This window comes from Metarhizium acridum, assembly GCF_019434415.1.
Source record: "Metarhizium acridum strain ARSEF 324 chromosome Unknown scaffold_13, whole genome shotgun sequence".
NCBI classification, from domain to species: Eukaryota; Fungi; Ascomycota; class Sordariomycetes; order Hypocreales; family Clavicipitaceae; genus Metarhizium; species Metarhizium acridum.
Genome location: NW_027094016.1, coordinates 254,577 through 273,866, shown reverse-complemented (window position 1 = coordinate 273,866; position 19,290 = coordinate 254,577). Strand labels below are relative to the sequence as shown.

Genomic DNA, 19,290 nt, shown 5'->3' with positions numbered 1-19,290 from the left:
TTTACCCAGTTCCTCAAGTCCGGCCGCTCTTTCACAAGTATCCAACCGAGGAACCGGATTGCTTTAGCCCTTCTTTCCAACTTTAACATCAAAGAGCTGATGGCACCAGAGTCCCTGTTACATGGTCCGCCTTACACTAGGTAACTTTTGCAAATCTTGGTGTCGCTATCTCAGAGCTCGATGTTTGCCTCGATCCCAGAAGATGAGTCGGGGCGATGACATGAGCTTGTATTGACAGAACTATTTGGAGCCACTTTGGTTAGCTATTTTGCTTCTGTTGAGGGTGATGTAAATTCCGACAGAGGAGGATGCAAACAGTTATAAAAGGCAACTACCCTCCGCAATGAGGATAAACTAGCTCACAGTGTTCATTTTTTGGCTAGCTCCACGGTGGATTTCTCACTAATCGGCTAGTGCGTATGACGCATCGCCATGCGTGTACTCATGGTGTCTTGCGTGGTTAGTTACGGTTCCCTGGCCTGGGTACGGCCAAAACATAGTGTTACTAGATGCCCTCCACCTAGCCCTTTTTTTTATTTTGTTTAAGCAACTTGATAAAAAGCAACTAAATGAATTTGTAGGCTTGGAAAAGTGATGGGTCTAGTTATGCTTTTCTCACTGGGGTTTCCAGGAGAGTTGTATGGCCGAAAGAACCCCATAGGTCATGTGTTTATATGATGTGCTGGCTATTGCGTGCTCAGGGAATGCCCGACATCTTTGCGTCTCGTTGAGCTCGCAATACCCCGCCCTCATCAGGGACAGATTATGGCAGGTATCCAGCCTTGGCTGAACCCAAACGACTTGCACTGGTGTCGTGAGCCACGTTTTTGCCAGCCTCCGGCTTCCTAATGGCGACCAAGGCGATTCAGAAAGGACACAGCAAAAGTCACTGAAGAAGTGTCTTGCAGAAAGCTCCAAAGAGTCTGTTCACCAAGTATTGGCTGAGGCTCCGCAGGCACTACTGGCAGATGTCTCTGTCTGCCATCTCCCGACATTGACCAAGACCTGCCTCTGACCACCCTAAGTGTCGACTCCCTGGCGGCTGGTAGATTAGTCGACTGGCTCGCACGAGTACCTCCTCGGGGACTCGGCACGTTTGAGGTCACGCAAAGCAATTCACCATGTGACTTGGCAGGAAGAATCCTGGAAAGATTGGCTGAAAAGTAGTCAGTGGTGAACAGCACCGGTGGTGATTAGGGACGTCCGTCATTTTGATCTCGATTGGTTTTGGGATATTCGAGGCTGGTGTGCTACGTTTGCAAAAAAAAAGGGTGACTCGGCATCCATCTTCCATGACTGGAATGCTGTCCACGGCCCTCGCCGAATTCACTGAGCGCGCATTGGTGCTTCTCTGCTCGTCTAGAATGTGTATAACTACTATCCTTAGCCAAGATGCCAATAGACGCCGTTCATCATTGTCCGTGTACGAGGGGATATCCGACATGTAGCACTGTAATATCTTCCATCACCTATGATTGCCTACACGTACCATCTCGCGGCATAGATGGGACGACTCAAGTCTTGCACAGTTTGTACAAGTCTGTGGCGTCCTAGCACTTGGCCAACACAAGCTGCAACCCAGAATCATCCTTGTAGCGATCCAACGCAACAGCCTTCCGCTCATTCCATTCCAAATCCTCGTCCACAGCCACTGCTGCCCAAAGTCCTCGAAACAGGCCCAGGAACCCGTCCCAGTCAGCGAGATCGTACCCGCAGCAGAATGCAAATTGATGTTACAATCGGCCGTTCCAGACAAACTGCGCCAGATCCTGTCGCCCCTTTGCCTTGAGCAGTTGCGCAAAAATAATCTCGTCGTCGCCCAGGCTGTTCTTGCCATTGTAGAAGTCCGCCACCGGCAAGAAGCCAATTGGAGAGTTGAATGCCTGTGAAGACGTGGCCGTGTGTGCCCACTCCCAGTCAATAAGACCCGTCATGTTGAACTGTTCATCTATCAAAATATGGTCTCCCTTGTCGTCTGCGTGCTTCAAATAGAATGTATTGCTCTGTGTTGAGGGCAACACCCGTGGGACCAGGTCTAGCAGAAATCTATGGATGAGGTAGGCGTCCACCGCCTGCTGCGAGTAGATTTCGTCCTTGACGACCAGATCCAAAATAAGCTGTATAGAGGCTATGTGATACTCTCTTGGTGAAGAGAAGGGTCCCGTGGTGCACATCCTAGATTCCGCAAAGTCTGTGAGCGAATCTCAAGCATATGCGCTAATGTGAGACGTGCCGGGGCTGTCGAGAGAGCTAAGAAGGGGGAAAGGGTGTTTGTGAAGCTCGATGAAGGTATCCGCCAGCTGGTTCATGACGTTCCTTCTCTGCTCCGGAGTTGCGATGGACCACCGTAGAGACCTGCCGGGCAATTTCTGCATGAGAATGTAGCCTACGCCTACGGTATTACTGGGCATGTCCTCAAGGGCATAATCGTATACTTCCGGGGCGGGAACATTGGTGTGCTTTAGAAACATGAGGGTTGCGACCTCGCTCTGGATGATGTAGTCGCGTAGTGCAGCAGGAGGCGACGAGGCGTTGAATCTGCGGATCCGGGCAATCCACACGACCCCGTCTTCGAAACGGACTTCAATGTGATAGTTCATACCGCCCATGACAGAGCTTCGCGTCTCTCGGTCATATTTGAGCAAAGGGGTGGAACAGGGTATGCCCTGGCGCAGATGGCTGGCCCGGGCCTCGAGGGCATGCGTGTTGACCTTTTTCATCAGCTCAGTGAGCTCACGCTCCTCCGCATCCCGGGATGCAGGATCATATGCATCCGCATCCTGTTAGGAGAGTTGGTAAGCGCATACTTCCCGAGAAGGAACTGGGCTAACCTCCCAGCGAGGGCAGTCGTGAATTTCAGGCCGCAAGTGGTTCGAACAGAGATGGCGATTACAGAGCACGCAGTCGCCGAGAGTGCGAACGGCAGGTCGGTGGCAATGACCAAAATCACATTTCCATAAAGGCATTATTGGGACGTCTTGGCGGAGAGGTTGGTTGGGTTGGAGAGAGAGGCTGCGATGTGAAATTGATGGCAGGGAATGTGGCCTGATGCTCGGTGATTTATGCTCAACTTGTTTCCTGGTTAACTATCCACCGCCCTCTTTCAGCCCAAGTACGTAAATAAATACCTCCTTGCAAGAACAGCGGGCCGCAGGACAGCAATTATTTCAACGCAAGCCAACGTCGTCATATCATCACAATTATGTGAAAAGCTGCATAAGATGCTCCGCCTACTTGATATTCATAGGCTCGCGCACCCAAATGCATGCAGTTGGCATGACTATGTTGGTCGGTGTACCTTGTTTCGCTCCACCAGGCAGGTCTTATACGAATGGGTGATCCAATGGAAGAACCTGTGGTAGTGCCGGAGTGCTTCTTTTCTGATGGAGGCTAAGCCGTTCCCTCGACAAGTCGGCTCATCAGGATGTGTTTCGGTGGAATCTTCAAGTATAAAGGGGCACGCCGCTCCAAACCGATTTCAATTATTCCAGCATCCTGCAAACCACTCATCACGAAAAGAAACGATAGCCACCAACATTTTGAGCCCAGAGCTAATTTTTCCATCAACGAACTCTCATTCGAAATGCCTCCCCCTGCTATTCGATGTGTGAAGGAAGGTTGCGACTCTTGGGCGGAAAGTGGCTCTCGATATTACACAGCACGGTCGTTCCGTCTCGCTGCTTTGGCACGCGATAGACGTAACAAGCATCTACATTACAGACAAATAGATACAACCATCTACCTAACAGCTGCCCATAGAATATTGATCGTAGATTCTGGCAGCTCGGGAGACAGTCAACGGGTCTAGTAGCAAGAAGCTCGTGCTGGATGGGGTTGTCGCTAGTGAGGATGCGGCAAGACTACTATACTACGATATAATCACGCATGATAAATGACCAAGTAACAAAGAGTAGCGTATAAATTGTGTCTTGAAAACAGCATAGCATGAAGAGCACAAGCTCATTGACTGTGTTGATAGTAACCGACAGCCATTATTTAATATAATGCAAAGTGAATACATACTGGTTTTCGCGAGATTTTTGAATCTGTATAGCTGCAAGCGAACTTATAGTTACTCTAGCGGGTGAAAAGTGCAGGTACAACTCTGGTGTATTACACGATATGGCCAACACCACCAGCACCACCAATAGCAATAAGTTGTGACCGTAACAGCACGACTCTTGTTCTAGCTCTATATATTATTAAGGAGTTGAATAGAGATTACTAAAAAACATAAGCTTTTTAAAATTTACATCAAGTGGCTGTGCAGTTATTATGGCTTATTTTATATTGCGGGATATCGTTTTTTATTTGCTTAAAATTGAGAATCAGTTTTAAAGCCTCACCTACTATGACTATAGAGCCAAACCCCATTTCGACATTATCAACAAATCGATGAAGAAAGCTTGCATGGAAGATGTTAAACCATGCGACTTTGTTGGTTTATACAGTCCGATCCCTGTCTGCATCGAGGGGGGGATGTTTGGGGCGCAAATTCAGTTGATTCAGAAAAGCTGGGCTGACCACGGTACATCTACTCGAAGAAAAGGCTCAATCACTCAAGTTTACGTTTGTAAATGTCACATTACGCGCTTGTTGGGGTTGAGAAAATTCTTGCCCTAATTCTTCACTGAACTTCTCTATGTACGATGGAGGATCAGATTTGTGCTCAAGCTTCAGATGTCACATCAGAATCAGGAAATAGCAGTTTCTCCTGCCAACCCCCTTCACTCATCAGAGGCCCACTGAGCATCTTGGCGATGCTCAGAAGATGTTGATCATCATACCGCCGGGCTATGAGAGACAGGCCGACAGGAATGCCGTTGGGTCCTGTAAAAGCAGGCACATGGATTGCGGGCATGTGAGCTGCCTAGAGGCAACAGGTTAGCCCCTGGCAAAACTGGAAAATCCGGGACTCCTCACCGTCCACACCGAGTTGAAAACAGGACTGCCCATATCATCCATCTCAAGGGTGCTTCGTCGGTCGCGCTTGGCGTGATAAGAGCGGAGTATTTCATGGCAATCTTATCCAACGCTGGGAGCAGGGCTGCAAAGTAGTCAGAGGCTTCTTGTATCTCGTCACGGGAGAGTTTGCGGGCATCGTCAACGAAGGCGCGGACATCCGGGTCCAGCTTCGTCTTGGCAGTGTCCATGAGACAGTCCCTGTTGAATGCCGCACCCCCGTCTCTTACAAAGATCACCTTGAACATCTTGTTCAAAGTTATGGCATCGTTGGATTCATCCGGGAATTCGGCATACTCGACCGTAACCCCGTGATTGTGGAGAGTCTCAGCAGCCTTCTCCATGGCTGCGATGCTGCCGGGCCCGGCAGACGGCCAAAACGGTGACTCGACGAAGCCCACTTTAGCCTCTTTCAATACCATGTCGGTAAATTCCTCCTTGATGATACTGAGAACGTCGGTAATGTGCTTGAGATCCTCTATACTACGAGCAAAATATCCAATGGTGTCGAACTCAAGGGAGGCGACCTTGATGCCTTCGCCGGATAATGTGTTAAAGGTTGGCTTAATGGCATATGTGCCCGTGTAAGAGACTGGACGAATGACACTGCCACCTGTATGCGTTCCGAAGCTGAGAGGAACTTGGAAGTCAGCCACCGCGGCCGCAGATCCAGCCGATGTCCCGCCTGGCGTACGGTTCTCGTCGTGCGGATTGGTGGTGTCAGGGCCTGAGTTCAGGACTGTGAATTCTGTCCTAGTTGTCTTGCCTGTAAGCGATTCAGAACGACCCCCACGGCAAAGTCAACCAACCTACCGAATATTAGGGCTCCAGCCCGCCGGAGTGTCTCAACAATTGACGCATCGGTCATCTTTGGTGTCCATGATGACCTTGATGGCGATGGCTACTCCGTGAAGCCCGCCCCTCTGATGGCGTGGAACCCGGTCTAGAGCATGAGCCTGGCTCAAGACAAGGCCTGAATCTGATGCAAAGATGAGGTGAGTTTTGCTTTGTATTTGATGGTCAAGACGGCATACCCAAGTACTCCCACGCTTTTACCACGCCGTCTCTCGACTCGATGCGGCTCAATAGTGCATTCGCGTACTCCTCGACAGTGAGCAGGTCCCTCTTGATCAAGCCCAGAACCTCAACGGCCGTCAGCTACCATAGTTTTGCTGACACAGCCATCACTGCTAGCCGTCGATGGCTTCCAATGGAAAAGTATGTCAAAATGCGGGGGGTCGGTCGGGGAATCTACCAGTTGACCTTATGGGCTTCCGAAGCCGGCATCTTCACGGTGGTCTGTGGTCGACTCCATTCACCGCTTGCCGATTGAGAAATGCGCATTGTAATTCACCTATCGACCTCTGGGACCTGTACGGTACCCCTTTTTGCTATTATCACCTCCCTTGTTTCTTTCTTCTCGGTCACGGTCATTCTGTTAATGATGATGAAGCACCAGTCTTGCGGTATGAATGGACAGGAGCATCGTTGTTAGAAATTCTTCCATTGACTAATGCCCTTATTCCTGAGCTGGATTATTTTGAATAGGAATAGTTTATCGCCGCCACTACCTCCTGAGATGCAAAGGAGGCTCAGGCATCCTTTTACGCGGTCATCAGTACGAGATTTGGCAAAGAGGCCGTTGCCAAATGCCATTATCATATGCCAACTCATTCAAACCAAACCCCGTCTCTCAGGACACTTTAGAGAGTGAAATCAGATTCATTGAGGATCATCCTAAGCATACTGGGTGGCTCAATAGTAATATCGAGCCTCGATTTGGGTCAAGATTTGAGTCTGCCGCTAACTCACTGCGGAAGGACATGGGCTTTGACATTGGAACTGGACGGCGAACCTGAGGCACTTCAAGACAAGTTCATTACCTGCACTCCAACGAACTTATCCCGTCCAATTTTCGTATCAAGTCCAACTCCACATGAGGGATGTATGATCGCCACTAAAGCATCGATGCATCGGTACTTTCGAGGCGAACAGCACATGCGCCCTTCGCCTCCCACCTGTCACAATTACTCGGCTCCCATCGTGCCGCTACCCAGGTTTCTACATGGATACTAGGCTTTGGTGGGATTATCATGGTGAGAAAATGGAGACAGAAGTCAAAAACCCATTTTCCGCCTCTTGAATGAGCTGATTTTGTTGCACGTGAAGAGGATCTGATCATATTTGTAAACATGGACCCTGTTGAGCATGGAATCGAAGGATTCAAGTGCTTGGTGTCCAAGAAGCAGTGTATGTTACGGCCCCGAAAAGATGACCTATGCAAGCCTCTCAATGTGTTTGTTACAAATGCCGCACATAACCGATGCTAGATGGAACCAATCGGCGAATACGGCAAGCTCGGCTTGGGAAAGGTTGCGGTATCCATTGCCCGAACGCGTCATCACGAGAAGGACGCGACAGCGATAGCTGCAGCGGGTAATCTTTGTTGATGCGTTAGAAACCAGAGTACACTCCGACTTGACCATATGCCTCAATAAAAGCCCTGGATTCTGGCTGGCTGTGCCTTCTGTGCCAAGATGAGTTGCAATGCGGGCCTCAGACCTGCATAAAGCCAATAGCTAATCACACAAGTTGTCACAATCACAACGTATAGTCACTTGGATGCAATTGGCGTGAAATTTTACAAGACATCAAAAGTTCCAATGAACCAGGCTATTGACTGACTCGAGATCGGCGGATCTACTGCGTATCTGAAGCCTATATGTGTCTGAGATGCGTCCCAACTTTCGTACACAAGCTCAAGCAGCGCGCCGTTTTGGTAAGCTTATAACATGAGAATAGCCCGGTCGGGACCGAAAGGCCCGCGTGGCTGGATGCAGAATGCTGAAACGTGGTGGTGGCCAAGTACATTGTGCCACATGTCTATGGACCATTTTGTAGGGCTGTCTTGGGGAGCGGCTCGTAAGCACATGACTGTTGAAGATCCCTACAGCCTATAGGACTATGCTGTGTATGCGGTTAATCAATGTCGGCCACTGCCAACTGAGACAGGGTAACGATATATTACTGTACTTGTTGTGTCAGGCATTAGGAGTAGCCTGGTTTGCACTTGCTGCTGCCTTCGTCTTCCATGGCCCAAGACTCGTATGACTATGATATAACGTCGGCAAGGAGTCCATAATAGGTTGAATACTTTGTGGTATGAGACATGATGGATTATCACACTAAAATCTTTGTAGATAATAGATGCAAGGCGATTATGGGGGTCTATGATTTTGATGTCTAGACTTTGGCATCAGGAGTTGATTATGTAGTTTATGGACTCTCCACCTGGAGCTATTTCTACTTCTCTTATACTCACCTATATAATGTAGGCAATATGTTGTGTTTCCTGAATGAATATCTCAATATCTGTTGTTCGTACACTGGCATGACTCCTATCTTTTCGTACCTTACTTTAATGTCAAAGCAAGTATCGTCTACTGGGTCGGGTCACGCCGATCCCGAGTCTGTCGATGGCTTGGTTCTCTAGAATAACGACATTTGATTTGCTAACTTGTGGCGGCCCGAACATCTATGCGAGTCTGGGGTTCGAATCACAACTCATCACCGGCAGCGGTAGTGCCGGGCATAATAATGCGGAAGGGTCGTTGAATGTCTCACTGCAGTCAGCTGAGTCATAGCCGGCCAGTGCCTTACACCCCTCGCATTTCTCTGTCTCGGGATACGTGAAGAAAATGACCTGTGGCGGACGACTCAGGCTGACATTGGTTGCACCTTGGGTACATAATACATTAGCCACTCAAAACCACATATTCGCCTAGGTGATTAGCCCATCCCATACAGAAACTAGACATGCGATTTGCTGTGAAGGAGTAACAGTAACAGCCTCATTCAGTCCGATGTAGTAATCATCCAGGCCATAATACTATCTGCCGTGTATACGGAGTGCTTTGGTCACAATTATTTTGAGACAGGTCGCCGTAACTGGTTGGGCTTTGACTGCCCAAAGATATCAATGCAACGAACAGTCGAATTCGAGTGTGTGGCTGAGATGCAGGGGGCTATTGAAAGTATGCCTTCGTAGAGATATATAAGCCGGCAAGACCTCTCCTGTTATCCAAGATATTCCCCATCAGAAACTCACCCTCAGAACTTACTTCATACTCAGCACTTTAAGCCGCATCAAAATGAAGCTCTCTCTTGTTGCAAGCACAATTTTCATCGCCACCGGGCTGGCCAAGTTCGTTCGCGTTGAATTGGAACCGCCATTGAATTGGGTGGCCAGTCAGGAGTTGAACGAAAGAAAGGCCTGCAAAGACGTCAAGGCTGCTTACCACGAGTACCCCAATGCCGAAGCTTGGGCAGCTTACGTTTTGAAAATCTGCCAATCGACAGACTGTGCATGCACAACTTCCCTCGGTTTCTCCAGTAAGCCCTCCATTTGGCATTAAATCCAGGGACGTTGTTAGCTGACACTGGTATAGTCCCCGTATACAATAGTTCAGATGATCGCGAATGGATCGGGGAAATGTTTCGCGGCAACAGCACCACTGAAAAAGACTTCGTTAGAGTAGTACCGATTAAGGACTCGATTGCGTATACCTTGCAGAAGGACGAATGAGTACAGCGCGCTTACAACGATGCCGCTGTCACCTAGATTAGCTGAAGGACAGGACTGCCATTGGCAAATTTTGGAAGTAGCCTTCCGCAAAGACGACAGTAATGATTTCAGACTGGCGTTTCAGATGGTTTCAACACATTTGAAGATCGATGGGCTCATTCATATGGAAATTAAAACCACGAAGGACGTCCCTTTCTGAACGGAAGTCAATTGCTATGTAAACCAACTATCCGCTCTTTTAGACAGAAAATCAAGTGTCTCTCATTAAGTTCAAGGTCTCCAACCGATCATGCTGTGTGAAAATCGCACTCACTCAACTACAACGTCAATAACTCAACAGTCTTATAGTCTGACAGACGCATTGGAAGCATGGATCAAAAGAGACTTGATTCGTTCACGAGCCGGAAATCAGCCCGCAAGATTCGGCCATAAGAAAAGTCTGCGGGGGCACACTGTACTGGAACGACAAGCAAGTTTCAGATGGTTCTAGCTAATAATGAGTTGCCCACGGGACTAGCTGACAGGGTCAAACTTTTCAATTTTACTCTAGGATCTTCATTTCCTTGGTCTAGTTCGGCGCCCGGGTGGTCGAACTTGCCAAGAGTTGTACTGCTTGAGCTCTCTGGCTTGTAAATCGGCGACTTCAACATTTTCATCACCAATTCGTGGGCATAATATATGACCGCTCCACACTTGGTGTTACTAAAATTATGTCCAGTTAATATATCCTTTTCGGGGCTGTGTTTTAGTATCGTAGCACTCTTCGGCAAGGCATTTCTAGTTGCGTCCCATCCCCAGTCTCAACGAGCGTATCGCACATCAAGCAAGTCTTGGGGATCGAAGAATCTAGGCTTTGTTACGCAACTTCTTGATACCTAGAGGCATCTTGGCAGACAATAGCTTGTTATTCAAGGGTGCTAGCGCCCCCTCTTGGTTTTCGTTGTATCCCAAGGCTAGCAGCAATGCACACCCGGCTTTACTCATGAGAAGATGCCAATAGTCCTCCTGGGTTGCTAGATGCGTTTTCAAATACTGAATCATCATGAATGTATTGATCAAAACGATAGCCTCGCCTTTTGTCAGATTGCGCAGAGCCTCATGAAGCCGCTCGACTGTTTTTGCCGCAGAAGTCATGGCCTCTGACTCTGGACGAAGCAAAGGATTCTTTGACGTTGGCGACAGAGGGCCAGCAGTACAATTCATATGTGGAATTGGAGAAAAAGTAATGGCACCGGGAGACTTTCGAGACCGTGGTGAAGAATCTGTGTGGCCTTCTTGTCAACGTCTACGAGCCGAAGCTGTCTTTTATTCACCAGACGGCTGGGGAATTTCTTATATTAGATCCTGACCCCGACAAGACCTGGAAAGGCCGTTTCAACATACAGCAGTCACGCACGCTGTCATTGACCTGCCTCTAGTATTTGTGCCTGCTAGGTATCTCTACAGAAATTCAGAACAAGTCTTGCAACAAAGAGCGGTATCCGCTGTTCTCTTATGCTGCTTACAATTGGCTCTTTCACTATATCGAGAACAAGATCCTTTGGGACTTGGGGAAATGCTATAACTCTCTGAGAAGTCTTAGAGAAACTATTACGTTAGATAGCTATAGAAGTGATTAAAGAGTAGAATTATCCTTAAAATCAGGGCTATTTGGGTACGAAAAATAAGCCCTTTTTATAACTATTGAGGTTATACTACTTTTATACTATTAATTTATTACTTTTAAAGTCTTCTTACTATATACGAGTATCTTAATATTATAGTTGCCAGATAGCAAGCATGCACTACCAAGGGAATTCTCCACTTTTAATAGTGCAGCTAGCAGACCTGCAACACCATCCGGTGAATAGCAAAGCCAGAAGACCGATCCATGAAGCCAAGTCTCTGCAAACTCAATGGCAATCCCTTTTCCCAGGCCTTAGATTATAGTATAAGACAGCAGCAAGGCGCATATCTCGATTAACAACGACACATCAGCAGTCTTGGTTGCATGTGTCTGTCGAACAGAAGCGGGATATGTTTTATCCAAGCAGGCTGGTGTAATTTGTAATTCTCATGTCAATACTGAAACTGAAAGGCGGTGATGTACCGCATCGAATATGACGTCATAAATTGCCGTGTGGTGATTCTGAGTCGCCCTTGAGGTCGGGACGTGACGCAAGCGCAACGTAATTATGGTTGACGGTTGTTGTGGGACCACTTCCAGAGACTACATATGCTGACTTGATTTAAAACCTAGTCGAAGTTCAAAGCCATCTGTTTCCATATTCTATATCACATGTGTCTATCCAGGAAGCCGGCGAAGCGTTGATCTGGCGTCCAACTCAGCGACTTACAATGTCTTCGGAAGACTGGCGACTGAAGCCGCCGTATCAACAACTAGATACTCAAAGCCACTTCCGGCGAGAGATTCAAGGCTCTTGTCATTGCCGAAAAGTGTTGTATTGGATAAGCACTGACAAGCCATTGGCATCCAAATTTTGCCATTGCGTAGGCTGTCAACTTATTCATGGTAAGGCTGCTGCTAGTCCATCACTGCCCTTTCCTCGCTGTCGCACTGAACTAATCCATTGTCGTCAAATCAGGAGCCCCATTTCAATGGGCTGCCATATTTCAAAAGTCCAATGTAGCTTTTGAAACGGGAGCCGAACACTTGAAGTTCTATAATTCGGCGACAAAAGAAGGTCATCACGAATTGCCTTGCAAGGTCAGTTGCAAGTGGTGCGGATCACATATAATGGATGAAGGAAGGAACATGGCCCTTGTATTCCCACCATTACTGTCATTGAACGCTGCGCAGAAAGAAAACTTTGAAGTACAGTGAGTAGCTTCACGCCACGACACTACATATCCATCTGACCAACTTCAGGTGTCACATCTTTTACTCACAACGCTGTGTTGATATTGATGATGGGAAACCGAAATGGTCTGGGCTGGATGGTCAATCGGAGCTTTTGCAATAATACCCTGATGCTAGGAAACTCAGCTTTGAACTGGAGCCAGTAATCACTAGTTTGTACTATTCTAGTATTTATGTCGACCCCTGGCTTACTCAACGAAATGCCGGAAGCAATCGCACACAATCAACTTGATTGACTGACAATAAAGGAGTACATACATTCCATCTATATGACATAAAACATTACGGCCCTCTAGCTCAGGTTCGACCAGGCACATGACATTATTTTCACCGGGCCTTACCTAATGTAGTGCTCACACTAGTATTTAGCTAGGACAATTAAAAGTTTCATTAGTACATTTCATTTATAGACGAATAAATATTTCACAACGCTGTTTTATGAACAGCATTGCATATATTGTATCCTGAATAGAATGAGGATTATGAAAATCCTTCGGACTGATCTATCTCTTCTTGGAGGGAAATGACCACTTGGCATTGACACGACGATCGTTCATGGTCTCAATGTGAAGCAAATCTTATGTCTGGAAATGGTAAATTGCAGTGATATGTAACTCTAATCCTATCGGCTCTGAAGCCTAGATATGCCGAATTCTTCTATATAAAGTAAAGTAGGAGATATATAAATCTACTAAAACTTTCAAAAAAAAAATTCGCGGAAATGTTCCACGCTGTTACAATAAGAATCCTCGTGGCACTTTATGCCGATACCCCCTGACCACAGCTACCCCTGCTTGGCGGTGCGGATAATATCGTCGGCAATCTTTTCTGCCAACGCATAAATGGTTGCCATGGGGTGTCCTGGAGGCAAGATAGGAAAAGCACTCGCATCCACAACGCGCAGACCCTGAACGCCATGTACTCGCGCCAAGTTGTCAACCACAGCCATGGGATCTTCCTTCTTGCCCATCTTGCATGTGCACGACGGGTGCCAAACCGTCATCAGAGACTTTCGCACACTGTCTAGAATCTCCTCGTCTGTCTTTACTTTCTCGCCTGGATAATACTCGGGGCCATCCGAGATGGACTGCAGCTCAGAGGTTGCCCACACCTGTCGCAGGCGCTTCATCAACGCCACCGCAACTTCTTGGTCGGCCTTGGCAGTCAGCCAGTTGGGGTTGATGACAGGTTGGTCACGGACAGAGGTAGATGATATCGTCACGTTGCCCCTGGAAAGCGGCGCGACGAGGGCACCCAGAAGCGTAGTGTATTGCTTCTGGTCGACTGGCTGTGCAAGTAGCGACCCAAATGTTCCAATATATCCGTTGCCGCCGAGGAATTCCACCTCTGGCCAGTCGTCTGAGAACCAACCGAGTTGCTGCTTGGTGTCCTCGGAGAGGTCATTTCTGAGTTGCGCTGGCAGTTTTTCCCACCCGACCATCTCGATCCCGTTTGAACTGAGAATCCCTTCGTGCCCTGTAAGATACTTTTCAACAGCGCTGGCCAAGTCGGTTAGGCTTTTCAAGATAGAATCGATAGTCTTGAACTTGACGGCGTGAGACGGTCCGAAGAAGATATGGTCCCACATGTTCTGGCCAACTCCGGGCGAAGACGCAACGACTGGGATTCCATGTTGGCTGAGCGTGTCCTCGGGCCCTATTCCGGAAAGCAGCAGAAGTTGTGGCGATTTATAAGCCCCAGCGCTAACAATAATCTCTCGCTTCGCCTTGATGGTGTACTCGGATCCAACTGCAGAGAGCACTTTAACACTTGTTGCCTTCTTGCTGCTATCAAAGTTAATTTTCGATGCTTGAGTATTGGTAAATACTTTAAGATTGCTCATTTTCTTCTTGTCTGCAGCGTAGATGTATTCAGCAGACGAACTTCGGGTTGCGTCGGACTGCCGAATGGTCGTTACGGTGTAGTGATAGCCCAACAAATCACCACGATCAAATCCATCCGTCCTTTTTAGCCCGACAGCTTGCAGGCCTTTTTGCAGCCACTTCGACCAGTCTGAGACGAAGTTTGTGTAGCTGACTTGAACGGGACCGCCTTGACCCGGAGCAGCAAAATCAGCTGCGTCAGACGGAGATACGGTGTCGGCTGGACGTTTCGAGGTGTTCCCCGGGGTGAATGTCACGGATCTCTTGTAAAATTCTTCGAAGCTGCCGAGCCTAAAGTTACACGTCAATAATTGTTCGATAACCGCATTGTAGAATGAGTATTGGCTTACTTGTAACTATCGTCTCCGACGGCCTCGGCCCATTGGTCATACGCGCCCTTGGGGCCTCTATGGTGGATCATGAAGTTCCAAGCGGATGAGCCACCGACGCATTTCCCTTGCGCGACATGAAACTTGCGGTCACCTGCGCCTTGCTGAGGTGTCGTCTCGAACTTCCAGTCCGCTGCGGACAGAGCTTCGAAACTGTCCGAACCGACGAAAAGAACATCAAGGCCTGGGATAGTGGCAAAACCGGGCTTGGACAACTCGAAAAAGGTTCCGGCTTCAATGATTGCGGTTTTGAAGCCCGCTTCTGCCAGGCGATATCCCATGGCGTTTCCGGCAGTGCCGCCTCCTACGACCACGAAATCGAACTCTTGGTCACGGCCGAGAAGTCCTTGTATAACGCCGAACGATGCCTCAAGAAATCCATTGCCGCCTATCAAAGAGGCGACTGCACTCACATATGGAGCCAATTGCCGTGGAAGCAAGTGACTGAGCTGAGCTTGACATGTCAAGCAAAGAGCAAGGCAACAATACAGGTAAAGGCTTGTCAAGTGCATGGTGCTGAGCTGAGCTGCATAACAGCTTGTAATAGTTATATCCCACTGGGAGCTGGATGGCAAAGCTGGTACATGTTCGTATAACACTTATATACTCATGTACCCCTAAGTGGTATCAGAACGACGAGTGTTGAGCGCGTCCTGCGTGGTTTTCAGACACCAGACCTAATGAGACATAACATTGCGCTTGGACATCTGTAACGCTTGGACTACGGGCCCAGACCCGCAGACTATGTGGTTGAAAATACAACATTACGATAATTCCTCGGCCGTAACTGGCATCACACGGACGTCACGGTCGGTTTAAGCTATTATTTAGAGGTGTCAGGAAAAGTTGAGGTACTATTCAACACATGGCGCTTAGTGTACGTTCTACATAGAATATGTATTAAAATATCTATTGATTATCATCATTAGTTTCTCCTTTTCCCCCCTCCCTCTCCCCCTTTATTTTTTCTCTTTGTTTCCTAGTTATACAATCCTCTATCCTTACTCCTCTTGTTCGAGAAATTAGCAAGATAACAGGGTTTCCCTCCCCTGCCATACTCCAGTGCAGATGGAGTAACCCTGGGTTAGACGAGTAGGTGGCACGTTAGAGATGTAACAATAGCTGCGGAGTACCAGAATGAGATTGTCACAGTTTTCAGGTTGACCGGTGGCTCGAGAGTGGTGGAAAAGGTAGCAAATAGCCAGCTCTATCCGTGTCAATGTGCAAATGCTTTCCATGTAAATGCTGCCCATGCAAGCTATGCTTGCGAGCTTGCGATGGACGACAACACAAAACGTCGTCGAAAGAATACTAAACGCTTGTGACTGTAGACATGGTGCCAACGATTCCTCCAATGACTTGGATTACCATGAATCCATGATAGTTTGTAATAATAAACCGCCCACTCCAGAGAATAAGAACCGCATTACCGACGCATCCAATTCACGGACTATTACTCCACCTCTACATTCCTAAGGTGCGACTACAAACCAGGCGAGCTTTCTTGCCACGGCCATCGGTGTGGCACAAATGCGCCTGCGCGCAGTACCTGTGCAATGGGTCTTCCATTCATAATAACGGGAGCGCTTTTGGTCATGGCTATCTTTGCAGCCGCTGTACGGTTGACGGTTGAAGGAGAGGAAGCAACGGGTCCAGAGAGACAGTTGTGCCAATAGGCGGCCAAAGGCATTAGAAGTTATCCTTCCAGCGCGACTGGGCAGCAATGCTCCGAAAGTAATAGAGAATTTGGAAACTCTATCGGTGGGAGACTCCCGCCAGTAGGGGCTTTTCCTTTTCATCTCCTTTTACGGCCTACGGTTTCGTTTTGATTCTAACGAATTGAGCACATGGCGCCGCGGCTGAGGTGACCGCGTATTTAGTTTAAGGTGTCGCAGAATTTTGTGATCTATGGCGCCATGCTCCGCATGGCCTTTGTTATATAGAGTCATGTCATCATTATTCTCAGTCAAAGTTCATAATTACCGTTCTAGCCTCTAGGATTAAAGTCACCCACCGTATGACTGATCAAAGCTATCCATAACGTTTTTGGGGAGATTTTAGGCAGCCGTCCACATATCGCAGTTGCCATCATAGACTTTGAACTTCACTAAGTACTCCGTAATACGACCAAGTTCTCGCATGCGCATGCGCTTCCCTAATAATTCTTCCACTAGTAAATATTCGCTTCCCAAGCCACTAGGGAGACGGGATTCGCTACTTCTCTCGCGAATTTCTAACTTAGGCCGTAAGGCTTTAAGCCGAGAGCTGCGACGTAGCCCTTGGATTAATCCCCAAGAGGGCACGTTTAACTTGAATAAGTGGCCACCAGAGTTCGTGACTTGTTCGTTTCGAGTTTGATGTTAATCTAGTTGTTGACTCGTGCCCGCTCTTCTGTCAGTTGCGCCAACTCTATTGTTGCTGGATTGCGAGTCATGACCTTGACCATTTGGCTTTAGTCTCTGAGAGCTTGACTGCATTAGGGAGACATCTTGGAATGCGACCTTTCTCCTCTTTCGTGAACCGCCCTATAGGGATTCAGGCTCTGCTTTGTTAAACGGCACCTGCTCCACCGCTGGTCTAACAAGCTTTATTTGGCTGGGATATGTATCGTGTATGTTGCGGCTTTAATGCTAATTGAATTGTCGATTTATATCTGTTAATAGTCGGTTTCGCCTCCGTAAAACTCTTCCGTCTCCCGTGCCAATCTTATCTTTGCTCGGTTGCCAGCTATGCTTTCAAGAGCTGCATTTCTGTCTCTTAGGGTCCAACTGCCCTAAGCAGACATCTTCCACGGATGCTTTTCTCTTCTTCTGGGAGCTGCTCTGCAGAGTTAGAGATTTCTGTTCGGCCTTAATTGCGTGTACCTCCTCTATAACCTAATTCACAAGATTAGCCTGGTTAGCTACGTCTTTCTTCGCATTAGCGTAGCTAAAGGTGCTACGAACAAAGTTAATAAGACTATCGCTCCGCCGCTCAGTAAATTCAAGCGATTCTCGGGCTGCCAGTAGTCGTTTCCTAGCCTTACGTAACATTTCTACACGTAATTGCTCTGAAATGTTAAGGCGATTAGAATCCTTTTACGTTTTCTAGTAAACTATTTTTACTTCTAATTCTGCATCTTATAGAGTTTTCTGCGCGTGGTCTTCTTCCCTTTAACACCTCGTACCTAATGTATTAGTGCGAATAAATTCCGGAGTCTCGTTATCCCTCACTATTCTTAATTTTTTTAATTTATTTTAAGCTTCATCGTGTTTTAGCTTTAGGCGCTCCATAGATACGGTATAATGGTTAAGCTACTAGTACTTAAAGCTAAGATATTCGATCCACTCCGTTAATTTATCCTGTTACTTAAGGTCTTCTATTAAATAAAACGGTAGGTTAAAGCTATATTAGGCTAAACGCGCTTTCACCGCTTTTTCGTAATCTGATATAGTCTCGCATCCCAGCTCCCGCTAGTACCGTTACTACTAGTTACGGTGTCTTTGAATATAATACCATGGTTCACCGCGCTACTTTAAGATTATCGGATCGGCCTTAATCTCAGCTACTCCTTTTAAATCCCCTACCTCTTGGCAATCTCGTTTCGCCTTCTCTATAAGTGCTAGGAAACCATTATCATTATCTTTAATCTTTCTATTATTAAGCTGCTATTTTCGGAAATTTTACCATCTATGTGTTACGAACGACACTGCATAAGACACGGGACGGGACCGCACTAGCTAGGATAGGCACGACTTGTAGGTATAAGAAGAAGGTAAGAGCACGTGACTAGTTACGTAACCTAAGAGGCGATTAAAGAGGTTAATATTTAAATATATTAATTAGGGAGAATTAAACCAATTAAACCTTAAGTTAATTAATTAAGGTTTAAAGGGATTAATAGTTAAGTTAATTAATTTAAAATTATAATAAAGAGATAAATAAGTACTTAAGAAGAAGGTATTCTAATAGTTAAATAATTTAAATCTCTATTAATTAATTTAAGTAATAGTCTTACTATTAAGAGTTATACTCTTAATAGCCTTATTATAATATTACTTAAAAGCTACTTTATAGTATTTAACTTAACTTACTTTCTAAGAAATAAATCTATTATATCTTAGAATCTAAGCTATTATTATATTTTAATTAATTTTATTTAATAAGTTACCTTAAAACTTTAAGTAGTAATAACTTTTAAGATATTTACTTTAAGCGAAAAGACTATTAATTTTAAGGAGATAATAAAGTACCTTTATAATAAGATTATTAAGCTTAAGAAGTAAAATTAATAGCTTTTTAATTAATAAAATAATCTTTATAAAAAACTTAAGGTATAAGAAGAGAAACTTATAATAGTTTAAAATCTTATACCTATATTCTTTATTAATAATAATAATATACTAAAATTCCTTAAGTTAAAACTATATAATAATTATAAGAGAAATGTAAGGAACTTTCTTATATAAGCTTAAGCTTACCTTTAAGTTAATAAGAAAATTTATAAGACGCTTAAATTATAGATTCTTTATATTAATAACCTTTTAATTAAAAAGGTAATAAAATAATAAGAGCTAACTCTTCACGTATATCTTAAGTATAATATTAAAGTTAAAGTAAAAGTTATTTATA

General features: G+C 46.3%; 6 protein-coding genes across 6 annotated transcripts; 2 read left to right on the top strand and 4 right to left on the bottom strand.

Annotated features, from left to right (window-relative positions):
• Positions 1 to 1,733: 1,733 nt before the first annotated feature.
• Positions 1,734 to 2,174, bottom strand: J3458_002705 (uncharacterized protein; the record flags this gene model as incomplete). The annotated part of the gene is made up of 1 exon (XM_066117321.1): positions 1,734 to 2,174. The coding sequence occupies one exon, from the start codon at positions 2,172 to 2,174 to the stop codon at positions 1,734 to 1,736; it is 441 nt and encodes a 146-aa protein (XP_065977105.1).
• A 30-nt stretch (positions 2,175 to 2,204) lies between these two features.
• J3458_002704 (uncharacterized protein) lies at positions 2,205 to 2,720 on the bottom strand (the record flags this gene model as incomplete). The annotated part of the gene is made up of 1 exon (XM_066117320.1): positions 2,205 to 2,720. The coding sequence occupies one exon, from the start codon at positions 2,718 to 2,720 to the stop codon at positions 2,205 to 2,207; it is 516 nt and encodes a 171-aa protein (XP_065977104.1).
• A 2,229-nt stretch (positions 2,721 to 4,949) lies between these two features.
• On the bottom strand, positions 4,950 to 5,830 carry J3458_002703 (uncharacterized protein; the record flags this gene model as incomplete). Its single annotated transcript, XM_066117319.1, has 2 exons — positions 4,950 to 5,728; positions 5,776 to 5,830. Coding segments are annotated over 2 exons (834 nt in total), but the record flags the coding sequence as incomplete, so codon positions are not given.
• A 3,283-nt stretch (positions 5,831 to 9,113) lies between these two features.
• On the top strand, positions 9,114 to 9,547 carry J3458_002702 (uncharacterized protein; the record flags this gene model as incomplete). Its single annotated transcript, XM_066117318.1, has 2 exons — positions 9,114 to 9,354; positions 9,411 to 9,547. The coding sequence occupies 2 exons, from the start codon at positions 9,114 to 9,116 to the stop codon at positions 9,545 to 9,547; spliced, it is 378 nt and encodes a 125-aa protein (XP_065977102.1).
• A 2,295-nt stretch (positions 9,548 to 11,842) lies between these two features.
• J3458_002701 (uncharacterized protein) lies at positions 11,843 to 12,796 on the top strand. The gene is made up of 3 exons (XM_066117317.1): positions 11,843 to 12,059; positions 12,133 to 12,367; positions 12,417 to 12,796. Exons 1-3 carry the CDS (start codon positions 11,885 to 11,887, stop codon positions 12,508 to 12,510), a joined length of 504 nt encoding a protein of 167 aa, XP_065977101.1. The 5' UTR covers positions 11,843 to 11,884; the 3' UTR covers positions 12,511 to 12,796.
• Positions 12,797 to 13,191: 395 nt separating this feature from the next.
• Positions 13,192 to 14,960, bottom strand: J3458_002700 (uncharacterized protein; the record flags this gene model as incomplete). The annotated part of the gene is made up of 2 exons (XM_066117316.1): positions 13,192 to 14,581; positions 14,641 to 14,960. The coding sequence occupies 2 exons, from the start codon at positions 14,958 to 14,960 to the stop codon at positions 13,192 to 13,194; spliced, it is 1,710 nt and encodes a 569-aa protein (XP_065977100.1).
• Positions 14,961 to 19,290: the final 4,330 nt, after the last annotated feature.